Raw genomic sequence first — 26,857 nt, 5'->3', positions numbered from 1 at the left:
ATATGTTCTTGTAAGAAATATATTTTAAATAAATCTTTTGATTTAAACTTGCCATACAAAAACGTTGATGAAAAGGTCGGTTCGATAATTTTTTAACACAGTTATAGATCTTATTCTGCTTTTATTAGTTTAGTTTTGCATAATGCTCATAGAATTAGCATAATATTGTTTTATAGGCCAAATAAACATATTATTATAGGCGATTGCATTTTAATTAGTAGGTAAATATCGAGGTAAACTTGCGCAATTTTATAATCACTCCACATTATATGCTAGTTATAGTTATAGACATTAGAAAAACAGCATTAATAATGTAATGATAATGTCGCCCTAGCTGATTTTATTGAAACTAGCCAATCTTTTCTTAAATTCTTGGCTCAACTACCGGCCCAGACAATTTAGCCTAATTAAGTAGTGAAAGTATCTAATAGGCTTATCAGTTTGTGAGTTGTTAAACTAGTTTCATAGCAATGTCATAGATTTTGGTTAATAGCGGCACGGAATTTTACAAGTTATTGTTCAAAATCCAATAAAATAACAACCAAAGTACAAAATTTTATTTCATAAAAAGTAAAAAATAAAAAATCACATTTTCAATCATTGTTCAGTTCAAACACCGTTATAATAATCCTTAAGTAATAAGTATTTTTATAAAATACGCCTGACATATTCCTTAGACCTATCACTTAAATACATTAATATATTCTAGCTTACTAATAAATAAAATTTGAGCGGAACATTAATCAATATCATACAGTCATATAAAAATATTATATTGATAAACCGGTTTCCCGGATTTTTTATACATAATAATTTCCTTAAACAATATTTACAACTAGTTTTCAATAGAATACAACTACCCTGTCACATTTATCATATTATTTCCTTTGAATTCAAAGAGATCATCAAATAAAATTTACCTCTCAGCTGAACATAGTTGCCTGGTACCTAGTCTAGCAGGGTATACAAAACTCTACCGATTTATTTTTCAATATTGGATTAGGCTTCGTCTCTCGGATTTTTTAAATTCAATTTTGTATTGGGCACTTGTCTCCCATCTTACGTGATGAAGACAAAGATGTATGCCTAGACACCAATTTATTCTGCTTTTTAAAGGAAAAACCAATGAAACGCTAAACTTTAGAAAAAAATGCTCTCAGAACATTTTTTTTTCATCGCCATCACAATTTATCACAACTATCATTAATATCATCGTTTAGGTGCCAATGCTTTCTCTTCTCAGAGTTTAACAAATTGTGTAATAGAATACTAATACACATAAACAATGGAAAATTATCGGCAAAACAGGTCGTATTTCGCCAAAGAACAAAATGCTAATTTCTTTTTAGTTTAGTATTCTGTGCATTGACTCATTACTTCGAAGAATGTCAGGTCATTTCTCTAATAACTCTCTGAAAATTGAAGATAGACGAGAATAGTTTTTCCATGTCCTAAAAAGAAACATATTTTGTTCAAATTCGTTAGAATTAAGTTGCTACATAAGGGCCAATTTACAAGACTGCATTTTCCCCTTTTTATTTAGGCATTGGTTGTTTTATTTAGTACCACTAGATGGCGTTGATGGCCGGTTTCACTGTTTATAGTGGATAATCACGTATTTCAGTTGACAACTAATAATTGAAAGACACATTACATTGATTTCTGCGATTAACACGTTACGTCAAAGCAATGTAGGTACTGAATACATAAATTTGACGCACATTAGTTGTCAACTGAAATACGCATACGTGGCATTCTTTTCACTGTGGCCTAAAATCTTGACTCAAAGCCATGGTTCTTATGTGAGTATCTTGTTCAAATCACTCAGCTAAAACTATTGGCAGTAATTCTTATTGTAATAAGCCGGGTCCTGACTGAGCGAGCAGCTTTGCGAGGCAATATCTCGGTCCCGCTAATTTCGATCTAAAAGAAAAGAGAGAAAGAGACTGCTGGCTCAGACAGGAACCGGCTATATACGTATACAGTGTGGTCTCAGTTTAATCAGTAGCATAGCCAATAGTCCTCATATCATTATCGAAGTCTTTATTCTTGTACTGCTTGATCTTGATCAGCCATTTCTCTAACGACACCTCCTGTCGTTGACCTCCGTAGCGCTTTGGAAGACATTCTGGATCTATGTATCTGTAATGAAAGACATAGTATTAGTTAAAAATGTCATCTTAGTTTTCTGGTTGGCAAATGACAACTGCATGAGCCGTATAACCTGATGAAGTAAGGGAGGTAACGAAATAAATTAAAAGTAAATGGACACTATGTTCGCATTACTTTTGTATCTGACGACCTATGTATTTTAATGCTTTTGCTTATAAAGATTACATTTCAGTCAACTTGGGTAACTGGGAATCATCTGGGTAACAATGACAGTGGGAATATTAACTAGTTTCGATTATTCTTTCATATCAAGCCAACACAATTGACAAAAGTTCGCAAAACTATAATAAACCTTTATCAATTGTGTTTGTTTCATATGAAAAAATAATTGAAACTAGTTAATATTCCCACTGTCATTGTTACCCAAAATCAAATCAAAATCAAATCATTTATTCATTTAGGTCAAATATTGACACTTATGATAGTCGTTACAATTACTGAATCTACCACTAGCTCGGAAAGGGGGTAGAGCCTTATGAGAAGAGCTAGCGAGAAACTCACGGCCACTCTTTTCAATCGCCAAAAGTTTTACAATGTGGTTGATACAATAATTGATCATGCGAGGAGCTGCCAACAATCAGCGATATAGACTAAACGTCAATTATTAAGGAAAATGAACATAGCAAGGTTATTAATTAGTCTCCGATCATACCGTATGTTGGGAGCACCTTCTAGCATGTGATAATAAGAATATGGGCAGCAAGTGAGCACATTGGTTGTAACATTATAGAAGAAAAAAGTGACAGTTTTATGATTAAAATCAAGTTGTACTTAACATCACCTATTTGCATCATTAATTGCCCATATTTTACAATATTTAGACCTACTTCTACTGAGTTTATACAATTTATAGCAAAGTTCCCTAATTTCAAAGAATCCTAATCAAGCGAGCGACTAATCCCAAGAGCTATTGTCGTTTAGAAACTCAACAATTCTGTAATAAGCTTTCCTAACGAGATGTTCCTTAACAGCAACTTTGAATTTTGGCAGGGGTAAATCAATGATGTGCTTGGGAAGCTTGTTGAAGAAACGAATGCCAAGACCTACAAACGAATTGTGCACCTTGTGTAGACGATGATGGGGACCTACTAATTTGTGTCTGTTTCTAGTGTTATAATTGTGTCTATCGCTATTTGTTGTGAAAGTCCCTAAATTTTGTTTTATATACAACAAGTTTGCAAGGACATACTGTGATGACACCGTCAATATCCCTATCTGCCCAAAAAGCTCTCTCAAGGAGTCTCGCGCTCCTAAACTATATATTGCACGAATAGCTCTTTTTTGAAGGACAAAAATAACATCTATATCAGCAGCCTTACCCCACAGTAATATACCGTAAGACATGACGCTGTGAAAATAACTAAAGTAAACCAGTCTTGCCGCATCCGCACCAGCAAACTGTCTTACTTTTCTGATTGCGTACGCGGCGGAGCTGAGTCTCCCCGAGAGATGCGCTATTTGAGTGCCCCATTGGAGCTTGCTATCCAGACTGATACCTAAAAAAGTTGCCGAATCTACCAAATCGATAGTTTGCCTATTTACGACTATGTTAGTACCTAAATTCCTCGCGTTGGGCATAGTGAACCTAATGCACTTAGTTTTGTTAGAATTCAATAACAGATTAATTATTACAAGTGAACCAGTTGTGGACCTGTTCTAGGATACCATTGATATCGACAAAACAGGACTTCGAACGATCTACTTTAAAAATGAGAGAAGTGTCATCTGCGAATAATATAATATCACATAAATCCTGCACCTGAAAGGGGAGATCGTTTATATATACGAGAAAAAGAAACGGACCGAGTATCGAACCCTGAGGCACGCCGAGAGAAACAGCTGAACCTGAAGACCTAACACCATTGATATCTACTCGTTGAATCCTATTACTCAAATATGACGCAAGTAAATTGAGCGCTGTATCCCTAATTCCATAGTGGTGGAGCTTCCTAAGGAGCGTATTATGTTGGACACAGTCAAATGCTTTGGAGAGATCGCAGAACACCCCAATGGCGTCCTGGGATGTCTCCCAAGCATCATAGATATGCTTGACGAGCGAAATACCTGCATCGATAGTTGACCTACCCTTTGTGAAACCATACTGTTTACCATGAAATAGCTGATTCGAGTTAAAGTGACTTTCGAGCTGCTCTAAGATGACCTTTTCGAAGATTTTGCTAACCGCAGGCAAGATGGAAATGGGCCTGAAATTGCTGGGCTCACTCTTAGATCCCTTCTTAAAGAGTGGTACTACTTTACTGTGTTTCATTAAGTCCGGAAACACACCAGCATCTACGCACCTATTAAATATTAAAGCCAAATGGGGGGCTATTTCCAAGATGATACTTTCTACTAATTTAACAGAGATGCCCCAGAGGTCAGGTGTTTTTTTGGAGTTGAGCGACCTAAAAGCCTTAACTACATCATTAGAGTTGATATGTTTGAAGAAAAAAACACTACCACACTCTTTTACGCTATTTCGAAGTAAACATTCTGCCTTGGCAGGACAGGAGTTCAAGGAGCTAGTTGTAGCTGTGGGAATATCAGCGAAGAAAGTATTGAACGTCTGAGCAACCTCTAAGTTGTTGGTGATAATCGTGTCATTAACTTTCAGTTCAAAATCATTTTCGCGCTGGATAGCACGACCTGTTTCGTTGTTCCCAGATGATTCAGTTACCCAAATTGACCTTACAGTAAAGAATTAAAACAATGTCGTAGACTTGTTTTTATTTAAAGTAATTTTAAAAAACTTCTCTTTATAGTGTATTCTCTAAAAATCAAACCCCATAAATACCATTTATTTGTAATCAATTTTTACTCATCTACTGTAATATCTCTAAATTGTATATCGCTACCTACAATTTCTACTGTAAGTGGTAAATTGAAAATGATGAATGACACCTACGAAACAAAATAAGTACAACATTCCGAAAGATTCATATATTAGGGTACACCTTCCTACGTGAAACGGGAGAAAATTCTAATCTATAGATCAGGTAACTCCAATATTGTGACGCGAATTTGAACCAAGCATTAACTGGAAGGAGCTCGAAGAAATCTTATTAAATTCCAGGACGGGAATAGAACTGATCGTGTTCCCGGCGCATCGTATTAAGAGAACAAGTGAGTGAAATATTTATTAAAAGATTTGGTTATCTTTGGGACACAATTTTACATGTTTGAAGCCAAACAAAATCGTGCCCGATGGACATAATAATATGGTGAGCCAAATGTGAGTGCAAATTAGCAAAAATTCACAAAACATTGTGACACTTAAGTTTTATTTGTAGCTGCAAGTAAGAACAATTGTGTGTGAACAGTTCCGAGTAAAGTTAAAGTTCAAAGTTTAAACTGTACCTATATTTCTTAACAGTTTCGCGTTCTAAATATCTCGCTACAATTTAGAAAGCTAAGTGTTTGATATTTAACCTGGTCTCAAATGACAATTACAGTAACTTCTTTATATAGTTAGATTAGTTAGTGTCTTTTTAAACACGTTGGTTAAGTTTAAGGCGTCTTCTGCAGTCACAATTGATTAAAAGAGTTTCCTTAAGTTTCCTTAGTCTCCCTGATAATGATATGTTCATTTTAAATTCCGGGTCGAATCAACTTCTCATTTATAGATTGACGACTGGAATCACATTTGGCTATTTGAAACCAAAGCACTAGGAAAACCAGACAAGCATTTCACGCAGCCTAAGCTCCACATACTCAAACACATTCACACTCTAGTATTCGTAATCATTTTACCAGTGACAAGCTTCTCAAATCAGCTAAAAGGTAGCTAAGGTGAAGGTCGTACATGTACTATAACGAGGGGAGATCAGAATGGAAACTCAAAGTCTTTGTGAAAGCAAGGCCCCGCTTTGAGCTCCCCAGTTTTGTTTCTACACTATTTCAAGCTCTCGACGACTGGAAATGAGAATGAAATACACTGCGTGGTAATGTATAAGTACTAAAGTACCTTACCTTACTATGGTATTGAAGTAATAAAAAAAAAGAGCTTTGTAACTAAAAGTTTAAGGTAGTAACAATCTAACTACATTGCTTAATGTCATTGAGGCCCATAATAATAGGCGGGTCTCGACTTGGTTTTAGGAACCTATTTAGCAAGTAAAACAAAACGTGTAACATTTTATTGAGATTAGTGATTACCAATCTATTAAAACGGACCTAAGTCATTGATTTTTTTGTTGACGAAGATCAGGATTAAAGCTTTGAGCAAACACGGGGCTTTATTTTCTGATATGGGAATTGATTAAAAAATCTACACAAAGGAACCTCATTTCCGATGGCAAATAAATGTCTTTTTCAACTAAATGAATTAAACAACAGTCTCTATTTATTCTTGCATCTGAATGAAATCTAAACCCATTTCATTATACAAGTTGATAGAGTCAAACACTGGACTACTAACTTCACTGTACATTGTTAAAAAAGTCGCTTTACGCTGTCTGTCCATATGAATGCTTAGATTTTTTACTACGCAACGAATCGTTTCATTTCGATTCATTTTTTTTATTAGATACAGTGATTTAAGAAAAAAGTTTGTATCAAAACTGCTGAATGTTTTTTTTTTTGTAATTTAATGTCCTGCTGGCCGGTATTCAGCTACGGTGGCAGCAGTTCAGGACTTTGTTTATAGTGTTCATGTGTGTCCATAAAACATAGGTACACTCTCTTTTCCGTTACTCTTATAGCCTGGTGGGATAGCTAAACCGACACGACCAGTGAAAGGTCAAGCGCGGGACCACTTTACGTGCTCTCCGCGGCATGGAGGTCTACAATCTTAACTTCCTAACTCCAGGCAATTTCAGAATTTTAAACATTAAATCTCAGAAAATACTTTCTAGCCCGAATCAGATTTCGAACCCGAGACGTTATGCGCAGCAGTCTCATACACTACCACCACGCCACAGAGGCATTTTAATAATAATAGCTTTTGAAACCGGGTGAAGCAGGGGCAAGCCGTTTCTTATTTACATGAGAGTACTCGGATCCTTGTGTGTGTTGTGTGACTAACTCGCGACACAGATCTGTTTGTTTACTGAATGTCTAACTTTCCCTAAGCTCTCGCTGTTTGTCTTCAAGTCGAGATAGATTTGCACTTAACTGGAAACTCAGGAATATTAACACGAGATGTGTACGTATAAAATGTAATTGCTTTGATATTAAACCGCGATTTCTAATGAGATAAGTAAACTGATATAAACTTGACTTTCTCGTAATAGAATACATATGTATACCGTTGATAATGTCCCGTTCTACGTAAAAATACAGCGATATCGCTCTTTTAAAGTGTAAATGTACTTTTGTTTTTGCTTTTCGTGATGGAGTTCTTCATCTACTTTAGCTGCCTCATTAATGGTCATTGACTTGCATTACTTTCTTTAGTAATTTTTAACAGTATTTTCATATAAGAATAGCAGTACTACCAGGTCGTGGGTTCGATTCCCGCACGGGACAATTATTTGTGCAATCCACAAATAGTGGTTTTGGGTCTGGTTGTACTTTGTGTGTTTGTAAAAGTCCAAGGTACAGAAGAGCAATTCTTAAAATGGGAGTTGTATTATTCAGAGAGAAAAAAATATACAAATAGTCCACAACCCTCATCATTCAAATCTGTCTGTCTTACAACAGATCCACTCGAACATTTGCCCCAGTTTTTGTCCACACATCACCGAAACCAAGGCTGAAGTGGGATACCAATCTGATTAACTTTAGGCTAAGCAAGATGCCTAACAGACCTACGTCAAACGAGGTTACGTTTAAAAGCCTAAACAAAGCCTGCTCATGTAGGCGGAGTGGGCGCGGTCAGAATTTTTAACTTCCTAATGCATCAGAACGGAAATAAACGTAACTGTATTAGGATTTCTGATCTTATTTGCTATTTTTATCTGAGTGTGTAGGCTGTGTGTTCAGCAGGCCTTTATATTGTACCGTGTACATCGTATAATACTACTTGCCTTGGAATGCATCAAGTGACTGTAAATAGGCTTAATACATAGTCTTATTTGTTTTGATATATGACACATGCTTTATCTGGGGGCACGGAAGTGCCCCCGCAAGTCGAGCAAAAAAAAAGCGGCACGGCCGTAACATCCTTTTCTCGAAGCAATTCGGGCTATTTTTGACACCCCTATAATTTCGTTGTGGATAAAACAAGAAGCCTGGATTTTCAGCAACTAATTAGTCATTGTATAAACACGGTATATTTAAAATTTCAGTCAATTTGAACCAGTAGTTTAGGAATGACAACTTGTTAAAATTTTGAATTTTGTCACTCACTGATTCACTGACTCACTGACTCACCGATCATCAAAAGTCTAAGGTACTTCTAGCAGACTTAGAAGCTTAAAATTTAGAATACAAATAGGGTTTAGTGTCTTAATCATGGGAAAAATTTAATATTTTCTAATTTCGGTCCAGTTTTCTAAATACACCAACTGCAACAATAACTTTGTAATCCCATATAAATGTATAAGATTACAAGGTTACATTTGCAGTTAATGAATTATTATTACAGTAGAAAATAAAATAAATAGGTGTAAATAGGTACCTACTATATGAGACATAACGGGGGAGGGGGTATAGGGTGGATAAGGGTGATTAGCCCATGAAACTGAACAACATTCCCATAGGAAAATATGTTGAATTATAAAAAAAAGAAACGTCTTTCCATACAAATTGGACTTATATGTTCGCTCTACAAAAAGAAGTGAGATGCCATCAAAAACATTCTGTAAAAACCTCAAGTCTCGCCGTAAAAAGTTGTGAGATCGATATAATACCAAGTCGATTAATCTATTTAGTCTCTACTTAAAGGACCTTCTGTCTTAAGTTATTACGTACATGTTATTAACATGCCAATTTAAAAAAAAATACCTTTAAAACAATTAGATCGACTTGGTCATCGCAAGAAAACACAAATTCGCTATTAACGTTTCAGGAGCATTAACTTCTCGTCGTGCTGGGTAGTGTGATACATACTAATAATTAAATCATGCGATGGCCAGGTCGGTCTATTTGTTTTAAAGGTTTTTTTTTTTAATTGGCATGATAATAACATACGTAATAACTTAAGACAGAAGGTCCTTTAAGTAGAGACTAAATAGATTAATCGACTTGGTATTATATCGATCTCACAACTTTTTACGGCGAGACTTGAGGTTTTTACAGAATGTTTTTGATGGCATAAATTCTTCGGAGGCAGGGTTACCTACCTAGCTATGTCATGTACCAATTGACAAAAGCTTAACTTCATTTCAGAATTCTACATTCTGGATAACAGAACCACTCTTCTAAGTAAATACAGTTGTGACAGTTTGAATGGTTTTATCAACAGCGAATTCAGAATATTTTTTTCAGCAGCGGCAAAGACACAGTAGTGACATATTGTATGGTTTTTCCTAGAGTTGATTCAGAATTAATTTGGTCAGAAGGGGAAACAGTCTCCATTCGTTGTTTTAATCAGGCTCTTTTGGACTTGTTTAGGCCCTTGGTATGTACTCTTACCTATGTAAAGAATTAAGGTCGTAGCCGTGAAAGTGCACCCTCTTCCAGAGATCATCCACGGGCGCCAGACGTTTGAAGAAGTGGAATAACGTCTCGAACACACGGGAACAGTTGATGACGTGGAACCCTCGCTGATGGGTTGGGAATGAGAACTGAAACATTACATTAAATGTATAGGTTAATTGTAGCTAATAATACCAGAGTCAGTTCAAAAACTAGCACCTCCAAATGGTTCTATAAAGAGTAGTTTTTCAAGATCAAAGATGTAATAAGTGCGAGGATATAAAACGAACTAAAACACGAGGCTTATTGAGGTTAATGCTCTTATTTCTGTCAGTACTTTTAGTATTTTTAACTCACATTGCTTTGACTAATCTACTAGGCGCTAAAAGCATTCCCGCACAAAACTAATTTTGTCAAACTCCATTCATGGCAGACCTTAGTCCTTAATTTAGTAACTCCGCCTTTGTGACACAGGGAAATCTATCACCTAGGCGATGAGATAGAAATACGTATAACAATATCCTCAAACATTTGCAAGTATTTTCTCCACTCACCCCCATAACATTCATGGCTTGTACAGCAACCGCCGGTGAGAATTGTCTCATGTGCTTCATGGTGAGACCAGCGCAGTCCAGCAGAGCTGTGCCTCCCAACACCTGCAGTTTTGGCTGCATGATGCCGATCTCCAGCAGAAGCAGACACCCTCGGATCAAGTCGTCTACTGGGATTTCATCTGGATCCCAAAGACCTGGAAAAATAAATGGTGAAATTTCTCATATCATTCATCAGTCTTATTCATTTTTATTTTTAAGTTTAAAGTTTGTTTTCCGTTTAGATTCTTCTTTTGTACATTTTCGATAAATTGCCTTATATCTACTTACTAATTTAGCTTTGAATATTAATTTGATCGTGCAGCTCGCTTTGTCTTGTTCTACTCGTATTATATGGGTGTATTGTAAAAATAAACATACTACATGCATGTTGGCACTGAACTATTTATAAGTACACTGTAAGTCAATAGAAATCTGCAAACCAACTTGCTGATGCCTTTTGCGACCAAAATTACTTTGTTCATTTATAAAATCTAGTATCAACAAAAACACACAAGATTGTAAACATTTGCTAGTACTAAACCATCAGGTATTTTTTAAACATTCTTAAATATATGTATTATTAACAGCTTGCTCACCTAATCTACCAATAATAAGCCTGCCGACATCTGGTCTGTCGTAGAGTACACCTTCGAATATGTGACCTAGCTTGGTGAGACTGAACCAGTCCAGGTCCCGCCAGAGATGAGGGTTCTGATCTCTGAAGTTGCAGTAGCGGACTAACTGGAACATTGAAATAGGAGTTGGGCTTATGTTAGACTGTTTCGATGAGAAGTAAAGACATCCGTTAAAGAAAATACTGCATTGAAGAGAGTAGTAATCATCTTCTGCGACAAAACATTGCTACACAATGTTTCAGCAGCAAAATTGTAGTTTTATATTATGCATGTATATGTGATGGGGAAGAATAAAAAAAAAACAATAAGCAAGAGATGCACCAATTTTTAATCTTACAGCTACATTTGAAAACCAGGTTTCATTGGATCACAAAGCCTAAATAAGTGTTATGTAATAGATAAAATGTAGTAATAGGCCGAAAAAAATATTGACTTTTTACTGCGTCAAAACGTTACTCATTGTACCGTATTGCATCGATAAATAAAATTGGATTAATCTTGCACGTCGTTTACTGTTTTTATTACGCAAGTAACTAAAAAACCATCTCCGCAACATTAGGTAATTTTACTTTCAAGCCTTTGCCGTAACTAATGATCATTCACTTTCACCAAAATTCGTGTTAAAATTGAAACGAACGTTGCAGCTAAACATCTTTAAGTGGCCGTTTTCATAGCTAGTGGTTTCCAGAAGACGTCTCTCTAATTTAATAAAAAATCATTTCTGCTTGCCTAACAATAGCTTTGTTTAACAAAACCATTATTTTCATTACCTACCATTTAACATAATGTTCTGTCCTTATTTAATCCAGGAATTTTAAGTTATACATTAACAACTTCTTTCCTTAACACTTGCTGTGTAGTTTTGGTAGACGTTATAGGAACACCTTTTTAGTTAATTAATATCGTAATGCAGCTTACCAATCGATGTGCCCGTGCTGGTACTGACCTCCTTGCCCTCAGGAAACGTAGCAAAAATGCATCGTCTGTCCTTGGTGGTGTACATTCTCCTCGCTCTGGAAAATTTCAATAAAATAAAAGTTTAATATCCGAAAGATGAAGAAGGCATAGGAAAAACAATGGATGCAAAAGAGATGACAATAATTTACTACAATTAAAAAAATACATCATCTTCTTGGTCTTTTTTAGATTTTAGTCTTCTTAAAATTGTTGACATAAATGTATTACCAAAATATTTTTTTGCCAATTCAGTGTCAAAGATGTGAACGAACAATAGAAGTAACTTATACAATTCTTATATGATTGTGTTTAAAAATAACTTTACAGAACCACACGTGGTGATTACAGAAGCTGCAGTGAAGTATAAAGAGACGATTCAAAAACTAGCAGTACATCTTACGATTGCAATGTAACTGACAAAATAACTGAAGGGGGAAGGGTCTCTATTGTTAATACGAGGGTACGTACAAAAACAGGTCCCTTCGAGACATACAAAAGATATTTTGTCGTTTGCAAGGAGCTGCTGATAATAATACCACGAGATAAGGTGGCTGCCGATAGTCACGATAAATTATAATTGAACTTATAGCTTAAGGAACTGAAATAATCAGTTCTTGATCATGTTTTGTAACTAATATGTGAGGTAGAACATGGACTGGTTTGGATTGTCTGCTTTTATTGCTATTAATATTTTGGTAGGAGCTGCTGCTGTAACGGTAGTTGAAATGATATTATCTCTTACACTGAATTCCTTGAGAAATTGTACTGATTTAATACTTAACTATAAAGAAAAATATTACTTGTTTCTATATCTTGTTTATCTGAAGTATATTTGGCAAATATCTACCACCAAGTAGGTATTTTTGTTTACACCTACGCTCGATAGATGGCGTTGTGCATTTTTCCTGAATCGCGCTATGGTTTCGTTACCGCGGCGAGTATATAAACCCCGGCGCGCCTTGTCAAAGATAACTCTGGTTTCCCTTCAAAACGCATAAATCTTTCGCCTTTTACTAAAGATTTCCGTGGAGGGGAACACTCAAATGAGTCTTAAATATTTTTGATGACCTGCTCTAAGCAGTGTCCATAATTTCTAATACTAAATCACTATAGTCTATTGAATGTATTGAGTCAGCTGAAATGTGTTCTTGACAGAATATATATTATGTCAATGTATTGATCACCAACTTGAATTTAAAATTATAATAACTGATCATTTTTAAAACGGTATAGAAAAGATTATCCAATACTTCGTCATATTTGTCCCAATATCTATGAAGATTAAACGTTAGTAAACGATATAACTAATAATAGATAGAAGATAATTTTCCAATTTTACCGACTCTACTATATCAGGTCCTAAGAAATGTAGTTTATGATGATTTTAATGACTAGTTTAATTTTGTGCTCCCTTTATATTTCGTTATTGTGTTTTCAACACATTTTGAACATCAATTTTTAAATTATAATTTACATTATATTGTTTATACTTCTTTTTCTTTTATTCTTATGTTCTTATTTATTTTGTGCTTTGATTTGTTGTTTAATAGAATTTTAGTGTCACTAGTTAATTCGTTATTTTCAAATACATTTATTTATTTATTGAAATGCTTATTCTGTATAACATCATACTTACTTTTTAATGCAAATGATTAGATTCTTCTGTTTATTGCTTATGTTACTTTTACAACTTATTTGTTGCTTAGATATTGTTCGTTTCTATATTTTATCAGTCTTAATTGTGATAAATATATTTTATCACATATTTCGTTTGATATAATAATTTGTTGTTTACTTTGACTAAACATACAATTCTAATAAATGAATAACATTGAAGGTATTTTTGGTTACCGCGACGCTCAATAGATGGCGTTGTACATATTTTCTGAATCGCGCTATGGAATAATTCCCGCGACTAGTATATAAACCCTGGCGCGCCATGCCAATTTTAACTCTGGTTTCCCTTCAAAACGCATAAATCTTTCGCCTTTTACTAAAGATTTCCGTGGAGGGGAACACTCAAAAGAGTCTTAATTATTTTTGATGACCTGCTCTAAGCAGTGTCCATAATACCATTCCAATTCATCTTGGATCTCTTATCCTAATTTGAAAGACTCTACATCCTAAAGCTGCTGAGCAAACAAAGTTGTACGTGATTGTAAGTATCGGGGAAGTATAGAGTAAGGCACTTTGTTATCTAAATAAAAGTATTATATTAAACTTAGCCCTTATGCAGTTGCTAGATAGAAATGTAAAGCTAGAGAGCCGTTTATTTGAAACCTGCTATATTTCTGATCCATGCATTGCATTGTCTTTACAAAACCTATCTACAAAAAAATATATATCAAGATTGAGAATTTCGGTAGTTAAATGAAGAAATAGAGTAGTGTTTTAGGTCCCACTTAAAAATACTAAATTACCGAATACAAACAATAAGAACACGTTTTACTTTGGTATTACTACAAAAATATCGATTGCTAACGAACACCTCAATACCTCTTCACATTCATGCCAACCTGGTACCTGTCACACAGCAACAGTTTCCGCAAACCCCATATTCATTAAGGTTTACATAACGTGTTACGTATATAGGAAATGTGGAAAACTTACTTAAACGTAATTACTTCTATGGTCGATTGCCATTAAGCTTGATTGTATAAGTAAAGACATTGCCTTTACTTTAAGTGCCCTCGTTTGTGTTAAGCTATTATTTTAAGCTTAACTACAAATACATACGGCTAAAGACAACGCAGGCTTTCTGTAGAAATCTCTGGATATAACTATTTAGAAAGTTCTCCCATACACAAGGGTTAACTTTGTCGAAATCGCTATAATATAATAATATGTAGATCACTTGTAGTATTTGCCTCGTTGATGTGTTAAATTTTTATCTGACTTCTTCCTATGATCTTAATGCGTTCGTGTAATGTTTACAAAAAATTGGATAATTATAATGCAATAAACGCGATTGCAAATTAAAAGTTACATGATACCTTATTCGTTTTCCCGACGTTTTGATCGAATAATATCAACCGTAGATAACACAGGCTGTCTGAAGACGGTCGATGCAATTCTATCAAAACCGTTAAAAATGGGCTAATTCGAGTCACACCTTACCTTTACTTTAAAATTTTATAGAGAGCAATTTAGTTATTCATATATCAGTTACTCACCATATATCATATTTCTAAGTTCGACAATGCTCCTTGCTCTGGTGGCCGGGTCTTCTGCACATAGGATCCAAGCTTCTTCCTCTGACTCCGGGTCGTCGTGACGGTCCATCTCGGCCTTGAACGCGATCTCTTGAAACGTCCATGATTCTATGTCACCCTGGTACAAAGGAAATATAAGGCAATAAAATAAAACATGTATAAGGGTATTAAAAGTACGGTATTGCAAGGACATTGCAGATAGAAAATAAATTAAAACCAGACTCGAAATTCATACTTTTGCTACACTTGAAGGAATCGAACCCAGGGCATTGGTAGTGTTAGTTACCAATGTGATGTTAATTAAAATTGAAAATTAGGCACGTTAAATATGTTAGTATCAACTGTAAATTATACGCAAATAGAAAGTTATTAAAACATTAGCCAAGTACACAATTTACTACCCACACAATATACAGTAAGTAAAAGCTTTATAATAAAAACTTTCAACTAACGTTAACATAGAACATTGTTCATAAAAAGTGCTAAAAGTGTTAAAACCAATAAAAAGTTAAACTCTGGTTTGGTATATTTAGAACATTAGAACATTACCAATACGAGTAACTAAATACTTTTTTGTGATAATTTACTATTTAACAGCATTTGTACATTTTTATCACGAGGAAACGAAAGAAAAAGTTTTATAATAATACCTATTATTATACATCAAATTATTTTAGCAGAATACTATGAATACTAATAAAAATAAGGTAGTTGGATATGAAGGCATTTCTTTGTCAGTCAGAGTCTCCAATAGAATGTAAAGGTCATTGCAACTCAAATTGGTATGAACAATGAGCGTGGAAATGTGAAAATATACAAGTCAAACTGAATTGTTTGTTGTTGTTCCTACAAACAACCAACATCATTGATAGCTGAAAGTCACTGCTTCATTTGAGACTCAACTTTGAAACTACTTTAGGTATATTAGTATATACAAATGCATTTTAAGGTGTCTAGGTTTTAGTCCTTTAGTAAGTGACAGTTGTAATGTCATCACTAAGGTGTATTTTGTCAAACGCACTGCAGGGCATAACCCAAATTCAGCAAGCATTTTTGCTAAGTATTCAAATTATATTAAACTGTAGCATTACAAAAATTGTTATTCATGTAGAATAGTAAGTATAGTAATAATGAAAAGAAACGACAAGAAACTGTATTCGCGTTTAGCAAAGTTCTTTTTTCTATTTTATGGCTATTCAATAACAAAACAATTTAATGTTTGCATAAATGTCTGCCCTTAACCCAAATTTACTGGTACTATACTATCTCTTATCTCTCCACAAATCACCGTTGCTTCAACACATGAAACTATCTATTTACTCAACAGTTGATAACAATGGACGTCGCAATAACATATTTTTAACATATGTATGTATGTATGTAGTCAGAATTACATACATTACGAAGGGCTGAACCGTGACGAGGGGTAAAGCATGCGTAACCATCGTCATCGCACTCATCGCTCGCAACTCACCACGTTCAACTGTTTTAAAAAATTGCATTTAGATCGACTAAAAACGTATATTTTATTTCGTAAAGATATAGGTACACAAAACATGGTTATGGTATGGTTAAGAAAATGTATGACTTGAACTTTAGTTCGAATTCGTAGAAATATATCTCGGATAAGTTCCATCGAAAGTGGAATTGGGCCGGACATGTTCACCGGATGCACCCTGAGAGATGGGCTAATATAGCCACGAAGTGGGTGCCACAAGATGGTCGGCGGCAACGGGGAAGGCCCAACGGAGATGGCGGGACGACATAGACGCGTTCCTGGAAGATTGGCCGGAAGCAGCAAGCGACCGAGGGGACTGGAAGTCTAGGGGAGAGGCCTTTGCTCAGCAGTGGGACACAGAAATAGGCTAGATAAAAAAAAAGTGTCATCGATAGGTACAGTCTCTCTTATGCGCGTATTTGAACATAAAATAAGGTAATTGGATTACACATTGCAGAGGCTGCCTTGCGGAACAAAAGCGAATAAAAAGGGAAATTATTTATTACTAGCATTACAACATTACAATTTTAACTTTGATAATCCCACTAGGCGCCTAATAATTACCTGAGTTCATTTAACCAATCATTATATGGAAATGAAATGAATTCGTAAAATATATTCAACGATCGTGTCGATAAGTGTCTGAATAAATAGGTTTATTATCAACACTTTATGTACCTCTAGTTAGATTCAACCGATTAGCCTTGGAAAGGGACTAGTTAATTCGCTTTATGCTAGTGCTGTGTCAAGGCAGGCTGCTTGTATTTGGGCATACAACTACTAGATTATTATGTACTTACGTGTGTATATTTTAGGGAATAAGATTTGATTAGGAATACATTATATCCACAAGTAAGTTACTCCTAGAATTAGGACCGAATCTAACGGTTATGTACAAATTAGAAGTAAGAAATATTTTAAGAAACACAAAAATTTTACTGCACGCCAAATTTTTTTGGAGTCTGTAGAGTCCCCAATCTTCACTAGGTGGACTCAATTCCGAACACTTCTCTTATTGCGGGAGGAGACTCTTGCTTGATCACTGCTAGTGGTGCAATAATTAGTAATAATCTATACTAATATTATAAAGCTGAAGAGTTTGTTTGTTTGTTTGTTTAAACGCGCTAATCTCAGGGACTACCGATCTGATTTGAAAAAATCTTTCAGTGTTAGATAGCCCATTTATCGAGGAAGGTTATAGACTATATATCATCACGTAAAAAATGTTACAAAAACGGGGAAAAATTTCACCCATTCTCTCTTATGTGACGCAAGCGAAGTTGCGCGGGTCAGCTTGTATGGTATATAAAAATTACATAAATATCAAAACGTGGTAATTACTTGTTTAAGATTATAATTTACAGGTACATAATTCGATTTGAACACTAACTTGTAGTTCGTTCGTTTTCAGCATGCGTACGGTATCTATACTAATATTATAAAGCTGAAGAGTTTGTTTGTTTGTTTGTTTGTTTGAACGCGCTAATCTCAGGAACTACTGGGCCGATTTGAAAAATTCTTATCCCATTAAAGATAGCCCATTTATCGAGGAAGGCTACCAGTGAAAAATGTTACAAAAACGGGGAAAGTTATCTCTCTTATGTGACGCAAGCGAAGTTGCGCGGGTCAGCTAGTTGTAAATAAAACAAAAAATATTTCTCAATCATAAATGTAACATAACACAGGAAATATTGAATTATAATTTTTAATATTCGCAATACAATGTCACTTGCGAAAGTTTCGCACATAATAATGACATCTCATTGAGAACAGTTGATAGTAGCGGTATTCTATTAACACATACACGTGAACCTTCTAAGTGATTCCCATAGAAAGGTGTTGCTAATGAATCTAATCACTGTACGGGGAAAGCATTTTATGTTTATAGTTTTAGCACTTAAGATTTATGAAGATGCAAGCTTTTTTAATATTTGCATTTGATGTTTCCATCGGTGCCTGATCTCTCACTGGTCGTGTCGCTTTATGCCCGGTTTCTGAGGCACATTTAGCGGTAGTTTATCTATTCAAACTGTCATTTTTGGATGAGCTTAAACGCTATTGAATTGATAAACTACGGCTAAACGTACCTCAGAAATCTGGGATTAGACGTCCCACAAACTATGAGTGTGATGGAACATACAGTGTATAAACAAAGTCCTGCACAGCTGGCTGGATTGAATTATTCTAGTCCCCGTAGCCGAATATCGGTCATTATTTAAAACATCCCACAAAGTAGGATATGGTTGTGTTTGGAAACCGGTGAGATAAAAAAAACCGCCTATCTGTCGTTAAAGAATAAAAACAATCTGACTATCGAGTAGTAGTTAATTGAAAACGATTGTTTGGAATACTGATCACCGCTTCTAATGTGTTTAAAAAAGAAAGGTAATTTAAAGTATTAATTGCTAGAAGTTGAACAGAGAACAGAGTATGATCTCTTTTCAAAATTTGCAGTGATTCTTACAAAAACATTGTTTTCACATTGTTATTTTTAGTCTGCATCGTAACAATACGCATAATTCATACCGTAAAAGATTATGGCAACTGATACAACAAAAAATTGCTAATTACAACCAGTGATCTATATGTTAATTTAAGATAATAATCGTTGTTTTATAATAGTACTTACACAACAAAAAAACGAATTGTTATGTAATTTTATATACAACTTGCGGAGTCATTAAAACGCCGTAAAATTGTATCAGTCGATGAATTCTATACAATATTGCATGTCATTAGAAAAACTACAGAACATAATGTTTATAGGACCAAATAGCAACTATTCCACATCGAACGTAAAAATATCGGATGAGAAATTACGGCGTAATTAATCAGTGTAAGTACATAAATTAAAAATTAAAACATAAAAAACAAGTTGAGAACCTCCTCCTATATAAAATGCTTGTCATTAGCAACTTAATTATATATATTTTTTACCTTTTCTGTTATTAGTCTGTAAGTCTTCTTAAAATGAATAAAATCTAATATATAAATTTCTCGCGTCACAGTTTTCGTTACCGTACTCCTCCGAAACGGCTTTACCGATTCTCATGAAACTTTGTGAGCATATTGAGTAGGTCTGAGAATCGGCCAAAATCTATTTTTCATGCCCCTAAGTGAAACTTTTTTTTATGGCAAAACAACGTTTGCCGGGTCAGCTACAATATAGAGATGAAAAGAATGAGAACTAAATTCATAAGTATAATTTTAGATGTAAACTTTTTTATTCTGTGCGTAATACAATGAGAGCAGTAAATATATCAACTTATTGAAAAAAAAAGCAGATGCAAATTGCCAGAAAGTAGAATAAGTTAATAACATAATTTGTAAGTGTCGTAGCGTGAAATGATCAAGCAATTTGACAATATTTACAAGGAAATATTCTCAAAATTACATCGTTTACATCACACGCGACTGGGCCTGACCAATTTTGGAAACGAATACCGGGCCTAAGGGTCTAATTATATGAAACAGAAGTTCTTAGAACGTGCAAAGAATGAAAACTAATTATATTTATAAACATTTCTTCGCGTTGGCTTTTATTTTTTATTTTGTTCGAACTGGCATCAGAAAGTATTCAGTCTAATTTACTAGCAATTTCATTTTCGTCATCTGACTATGTTACAGCGCTTCCCACCTTTTTTAGTCACGTTTTCTGATATGATTGTATATATTCCACTTACACTACTAGTACTACACTACTTACTAGTAACTAAGGCATTGTATCATGGCGGTCTCTAGAGCCCCAGAAGTCAAATAGTACCCTGGTCTTTTAGAATTTCACCTTTTAATTCTCTTGACCTTCCCAAATACAATCCTGGTTACATACGAAATCAATGATGCTATTCCGTTAAAACTTAAAACATTTAAAAATATAATTTCTCAAAGCCAATAGAAACCGAAGAATTGTTTCCGTATAATATAACTTTAGAAAAGCCTATGTCAGTAGTAATAACGTAGCGGTTACTAAACGAATAGCAGTAATGAAAATAATGATTAATGATGATGAACTGTCGTCCAACTAATTCGCTTTTCTAAAGCTGAAAATGAAGAATAAAGAAACTTTTGTATTAGCTGAGATCAGAGGTTAATAGCTAAAGATTTAAGTGGCTTATTGCTTGTCCCTAGTAGGACAGTTTAAATAATAATAAGGTTAATTTAAAATTAGCTATTGGTATGTTGCTAGAAAGTTTATTCAGTAAAGTATCGTGCCTAAAGTTTCCCATTAAGGTTATAAAAAGATGTTTAATTAATACAATCTAATATATAAAATTCTCGCGTCACAGTTTTTATTGCCATACTCCTCCGAAACGGCTTGACCGATTCTCATGAAATTTTGTGAGCATATTGACTAGGTCTGAGAATCGGCCAACATTTATTTTTCATACACCTTAGTGACACAATTTTTTTTTATATGGCAAAGCAACGTTTGCCGGGTCAGCTAGTATAAAATAAACCTTAGTAAGTATTGATTTTGTCTTAATCATCATGGACAATTTTCTGCTGTTCAATGCCCGCAAATCTCTACGTTTTCAATCATTCGTCTGCAATATCTCCAACCCGCATTTTGCCAGCGTGGTGGACTTAAGGCCTAAACCCTCCCCCGTTCGGGAGGAGTAGAGAAAGACAGTAACGGGTTAAAAAATCGTCTGTAGGTACTTGCAAAATCTACAGTTTCTGTTCTATTGCCCTATATACCATCACTAATTTATCAAAGTGTCGTTTGAATTAAGTATTCAATTTCATTAATCTACAGTATTAAGTCTAAACAGTATTTAAACGTTGAACAGATTAGCGCGGGTCAAAATATAATGAATAATTTTACCGTCGGTGTCCACGTGCCTATAGCTAATGTCGTAGGGTCATCCCATCGATACTCATCAATCATGTCGGTATTCTCTTAGATATAAACTGTCATGTCGCTTCGTGTTCTCTTGTTGTTAAATACGGGATATTTGTGAACTTTATATCATCGATATAGTATAATATAGGTATTGGATTCCGGAAAGGGTTGCCAGGTAGTTATGTAGAATTTATTTTGTGATAATACACGAGTCGCAATTTATTTCTAAGTTTCCATTAATTACCCATTAAATGTAAAAATAGTATTTCTCGTATGTAAAATACGCCTTTTAAATATAAATTTAACTAGTAGATAAGGTTTACAACAAAAATTGTAAAACAAATGATTCTCAATATTTCTTTTAAGGGTTTGTTTCATGCATTTAAAACGCCTCGAATCTTTGAGGCATAGTGAGTGATAATATAAAATTTCTGTTTAAAGGCACAATTTAAGTTTCAGTAGAATTTCAGTCTTAATTCCATCATGATGATGTTCTTGGACCGATTTCGGCCATGGCGATCTGATGTTAGTGCGCTCTGAGATGGCTTATACAACAAATGTTTGCAGAGAACTCGAGCACTGAGCGGGCACGTGAGTTTGCCGCATATTTATAAGTAAGTCCATCATAATCTTACGTACCTATATGGGCAACTGCGCCTGACTTCTTGAAATAAAGTTGGTATAATTAAGTGCTGTATTGTATTTTAATAAACATGCTTAAATTAAAAACAATATTCAGAAATAACTTTGCTTTTTGTTCCTGAATTGGACGCGCAATTTTTTAATTATCCTTTTTTTTATAAGTTTCATTTCAGTAAGTTTTCGCCTTCTGCGTTGTACATTATGGTTTAAATTATGCAAAAAAATATTATAAATGAGTGAATACCGGATAATTTACATAATTTGGAACAATTTTCAAGGGCGTTGACTTAATCTGCGGAGATAAAAAAATCCATATTACAAAAAGCCGAATTTGGTAATTACTACCCTACAAGTAAGTAGGTGTAATTAAATAAGGTAATAATCGAATAACTAATGAAAAATAATTTCACGGATATGAACGAGGCCATTATTTTATTTTTATGAAGCCTTGATTTAAAGCGGCCTAAGTTCGTTCGGAAGTAGGCAAAAACAATGTCTACTAGTGTCTTTAAATACCTAGTCCAAACACGTCATAGAAGATTTACTGTGAATATTATCACGATCTGCTTAGTAATATCATAGGATTAATTGACATCGCTTCTATCTAAGAACCTTGTAATTACACGATATAGAATGAGTACAAACACGAAAGTTACTAATAGATGGAAGGCCATCAGACCTTATCTATTGATTAAGAAAAAGATAATATATTATTATTATTATAACAATAAATATTAAGATTACATTATAAACCTATTATTGTTTCTCTGTTGAACTATTAATGTGTGGGCAAAGGCCTCCTCTAGGAATATGGAAAGGTTTAGAATTTGAGTCTACCGCGCTGATTAACTGCGGGTTGCGAACATAAGATTACTTCTAATTTAAGCACTATTTACCACATGCTAAACTGTGCCCAAATCAGGACTATCGACTGCGTTTAGTATCGTGTTTGGTAAATGATCTGTGGCTTGACCAAACGTTGGCGCAGTCATTCCATAGATAGATGGGAGACCGCATGGTGGTATTTGAACTGAGCGTCTTCGTGCTTCGGAGGGCACGTAAAATGTCGGTCCCGGTTGTTGTCAATTAAGATACCAGTCGTTAAGCCACGTCAAAGGCCATCGGGCGGCTTGAACAACTTTGTCACTAGGTTGACCACTAACTATACGATGAGAGAGAGAGACAGGGAGAGAGTATTGTATTGTTGTTGAAACAAATAGATGAACAAACATTTGCTATTTGATAACAAGATAAGCGTTATTATAAATAATGTGTTTGTTTTCGTATCGGAGCACGTTTGTATTGGAGGTCAATGGTCAGTACACAGTTTATAATTAAGAGCCGTGGAAAATGACACATCAGTTGGCATAGATGTGTCAAAAGCATTTAATCAACATCTCCACCTCTTCATGATTTACTGGTACCATAAATATTGCAGGATATTTACAGTAACAATAAAATTAGTAAAATACTATAGATTTATGGCCAATTAAGTGCATTGCTCAAAAGTATTTTTTTCGCTACCGATACCCATCAAAGTCGTTAAAATAGCACTCTAATTGAGTTACTTAAAAATGAGGCACATTTGTGCAATCTGCCGTCAGAAACTACTAAGAATTTCGCTTTTAAATAGAATATTAACGCAATGGCTTCCAATTTGTCTGCCTCCGTGGCGCAGTTGTTTAGGTCGCCACACCGCTACCATTGCGTCGGGAGTTCGTGGGTTCGATTCCAACTTGGAACAATGATTAGCACGACCCACTTATATTTGTTTCTTGTCTGTTTGTACTTTGTGTCCGTTGTTTGTATGTTTGTAAAAGTCCCCGCGACACAAGAGCAATTCTTAGTGCGGGTAGTCTTTTTGACAAAGAAAAAGAACAATAAGAATGTATTTCATGCACCATCTCTTTACACCTTCGGGTATATCTTCCTCCAACATTTCTAAAATTGCACACAAGGCACAACCCGACCCGAAAAATATCTTAGGTATGTTTCTTAGTGGCTGACCAATATTACTAAAATGGTTTACGCAAAAGCTGATCGATAAGTTGCCAATAGTGTTATAACTTACACTAGTGAGTACCTAGTTCACTTTGTTCTTACGGCAATTGGACCTTAAACGAGTTAGCTAGCCCTTTCGTTTTTAACAATCTCCTTTCGAATCTATGTTCCTAGTACTCACCAGACTGTAATGAGGAACTTATTCAAGCGTAGTAATTGTTATCTCAGAAAGTTTACACCTAGCTTTTTTGGTAAGTTGGTATATTTTCGGATACTACATTCGACATGATCTGAAAGTATGTAATTATTTATTTTTATGGAGCGAGGTCCATTGATTTAAGGAGGGCACAGTTCTAAACTATGAAATGCTATCAAATCTATTGCTACTTCTACTAAGCAATCATGCAGTGTACATATTTTAAAACAGCAAAAGTCGTATATCGGTGGTATCCTTTGATTAATTACTCCTAAACCAAGTTTTATTTATTACCCAACCGACAAGGAAGCAAATTTCAGTAATTTTCGGATAGACACTAATATAAGCTCTAATTAATCTAACCGACTAACCCCCGGTTTCTGAGGTACATTTAGCTGTAGTTTATCTATTCAATAGCGTTTTTATTATATGAGTTTAAACGTTTTTGAACTTAGAAACCGCGGGTACGGTAATTTCAGTCCTAATTTGTACTCTTCTACAAAAATTACTCCACAATATCGTGACTTCAGAGTTAGCGACATTTCTTGATTTTAAATTAACTAACACGTTTATGCGGCGGGTCACATCAACAGTAGCTAATGTACTAGTGAAGTATTATTATGTGAGTTCACATTAAAAAACGTTCAGTAGTTTTTAAGTGCTTTACCGAGTTGCACTTTTAAAAATAGCCGCGGTTTAGTGAAGATAACTAATGGTAGAAAAAAGATTTGCAGTGTTAAAGCCGTTTCTAAGTAATTTTTAGTATAGTGTTACTGTATTTCAGGTGTTTATTAGTAAACTAGCTGACCCGCGCAACTTCGCTTGCGTCACATAATGAGAATAGGTCATAATTTCCCCCGTTTTTGTTACAGTTTTTACTGGTACTCTGCTCCTATTGGTCGTAGCGTGTTGATATATAGCCTATAACCTATCTCGATAAATGGGCTATCTAACACTGAAAGATTTTTTTAAATCGGACCATTAGTTCCTGAGATTAGCGCATTCAAACAAACAAACAAACTCTTCAGCTTTATAATATTAGTAAGTATAGATATGTATTATTTAATTTAATTAGGTACGGTTCAACGGTTTATTCACTGTGTTCCGAAATGAGAGAAGGATTAATTGTTGATTCCAGGTGCAGGATGCAGGAAGAGAAAGGCAGGCTATATCCTGACAGTATCGATGTTATCGAGTCAAAAATCAAATTCAATTGGTTTGAACAAATGTCAAATGGTAGTTTTAAATTTGCTGTCATTTTCGAAGATCTTTGACAGTCGTTAACAGTAGTCAGAAGCTTGAAAGTCTGACAACCAGTCTTACTGAAGAGTATCGTGTTATCCCAGGTAACTGGGTTGCGGAGGTCAGATAGGCAGTCGCTCCATGTAAAACACATGATATTCAGCTGCATCCGGTGAGACTGGAAGCCGACTCCAACATAGCTTGGAAGAAAGGCTAAGCTGATATATATAATACTATTAGGTTTGTAGATAGCCTACAATTTTTATAAATAACAAGAATAGTTAAACATGAATATAATATAATATCACGGTATTTTCCCATAGCGATAGGCAGATTTAACAAAGCCTTTGATTTTTTTTTTGCCTTGTGCCTGTTTAACTATTCATACGCCATTAATTATTTTATATTTATTTAATTAAATTAATTACCTATTGTTATCTCTATTTAGTTTGTATAAAGGATTGACTTTTAATTTATAATTGTTTCTAAAAATAAGTTAATAGGCCTTATAAAACGTTATTAGCGTTCGCAACAATAAAAATAAAATATTTTCTTTCATAATAATTATCAAGATTGTTAATAATGTCAAGTAATAATTTATCATTAATGTTGTCTTGATGATAATTATCATTGTTAATTATCGAGACCTAATCGATGAGTTACTAGAATAATTTCAAACTCTGAGTTTGAAATTATCTCGGTAAACGATGAACTGAGTTTGAAATGGAGGATTAATAATTTTTAACTTGACGAGTTTATTGTAATTTTCATTACTAGCAATTGAATTTGGTAGTTAAGGGCTTTCTTTAAAACGCTACATCTTTTTACTTACTTTTGCATTGATTTCATATACATGAATCGATTTCAGATGTATAAGATATTCGTTTTCTGTGCCTGAAAGATATATAATAAGACTGAAACGGCGGCAATCCGAAAATATTTAAATTGAAATACCTTCAAATCATTAGTAATTTACAGTTTATCAATAAATTATTACTACGCATTGATTTAATGTACGAAAAGGATTTAAAATTTATTTTCTGCGGCTTTAAAATTAATTAGGTCGAAACGGCGGTAAACCAAAAATATTGAATTTGTAAAACCTTCGATTCATTTACAGTATACCACAGTTTATCAACAAATTACTAGTACTTTTCAAAAGTAAAAAAAAACCACATACCATCTTCTCACCCAATAGTTCCAAAGCACAAAAACAATCACAGCACACTAAACTACACAAAAACAAACATATAATAGATCACTTATAAATCAATGAAGTATTGAAGTGAGCGCGAGTAGCCGGCGCACGCGTCTGTATTGCGCTTAGTTGGCGAACACAATGCTATGG

At 34.6% G+C, this 26,857-nt stretch overlaps 1 protein-coding gene and 2 non-coding genes across 3 annotated transcripts; 2 read left to right on the top strand and 1 right to left on the bottom strand.

Moving 5' to 3' along the window:
• Positions 1–542: 542 nt before the first annotated feature.
• LOC142978851 (clavesin-2-like) lies at positions 543–26,857 on the bottom strand. The gene is made up of 7 exons (XM_076123443.1): positions 26,690–26,857; positions 15,049–15,205; positions 11,837–11,931; positions 10,880–11,024; positions 10,245–10,438; positions 9,688–9,839; positions 543–2,142 (listed from the first exon to the last, which is right to left on the bottom strand). The coding sequence occupies exons 1-7, from the start codon at positions 26,690–26,692 to the stop codon at positions 1,998–2,000; spliced, it is 891 nt and encodes a 296-aa protein (XP_075979558.1). The 5' UTR covers positions 26,693–26,857; the 3' UTR covers positions 543–1,997.
• LOC142979095 (U5 spliceosomal RNA) lies at positions 12,845–12,959 on the top strand. The gene has a single exon (XR_012959804.1). It is a non-coding gene; the product is annotated as a U5 spliceosomal RNA (small nuclear RNA).
• Positions 13,825–13,939, top strand: LOC142979096 (U5 spliceosomal RNA). The gene has a single exon (XR_012959805.1). It is a non-coding gene; the product is annotated as a U5 spliceosomal RNA (small nuclear RNA).

The sequence above is a fragment of the Anticarsia gemmatalis genome, chromosome 15, assembly GCF_050436995.1.
Source record: "Anticarsia gemmatalis isolate Benzon Research Colony breed Stoneville strain chromosome 15, ilAntGemm2 primary, whole genome shotgun sequence".
NCBI classification, from domain to species: Eukaryota; Metazoa; Arthropoda; class Insecta; order Lepidoptera; family Erebidae; genus Anticarsia; species Anticarsia gemmatalis.
Note: the sequence above shows the minus strand (reverse complement) of the source record. Positions and strands in the feature narration are given on the sequence as shown.

What these genes read in the sequence shown, in the direction of transcription:
- LOC142978851 (XM_076123443.1), bottom strand. An exon ending in CAGCACGGGCACATCGATTG is followed by an intron (nt 11,025 to 11,836) that starts GTAAGCTGCATT and finishes TCAATGTTCCAG; the next exon opens with TTAGTCCGCTACTGCAACTT. An exon ending in AAGCCATGAATGTTATGGGG is followed by an intron (nt 9,840 to 10,244) that starts GTGAGTGGAGAA and finishes GTAATGTTTCAG; the next exon opens with TTCTCATTCCCAACCCATCA.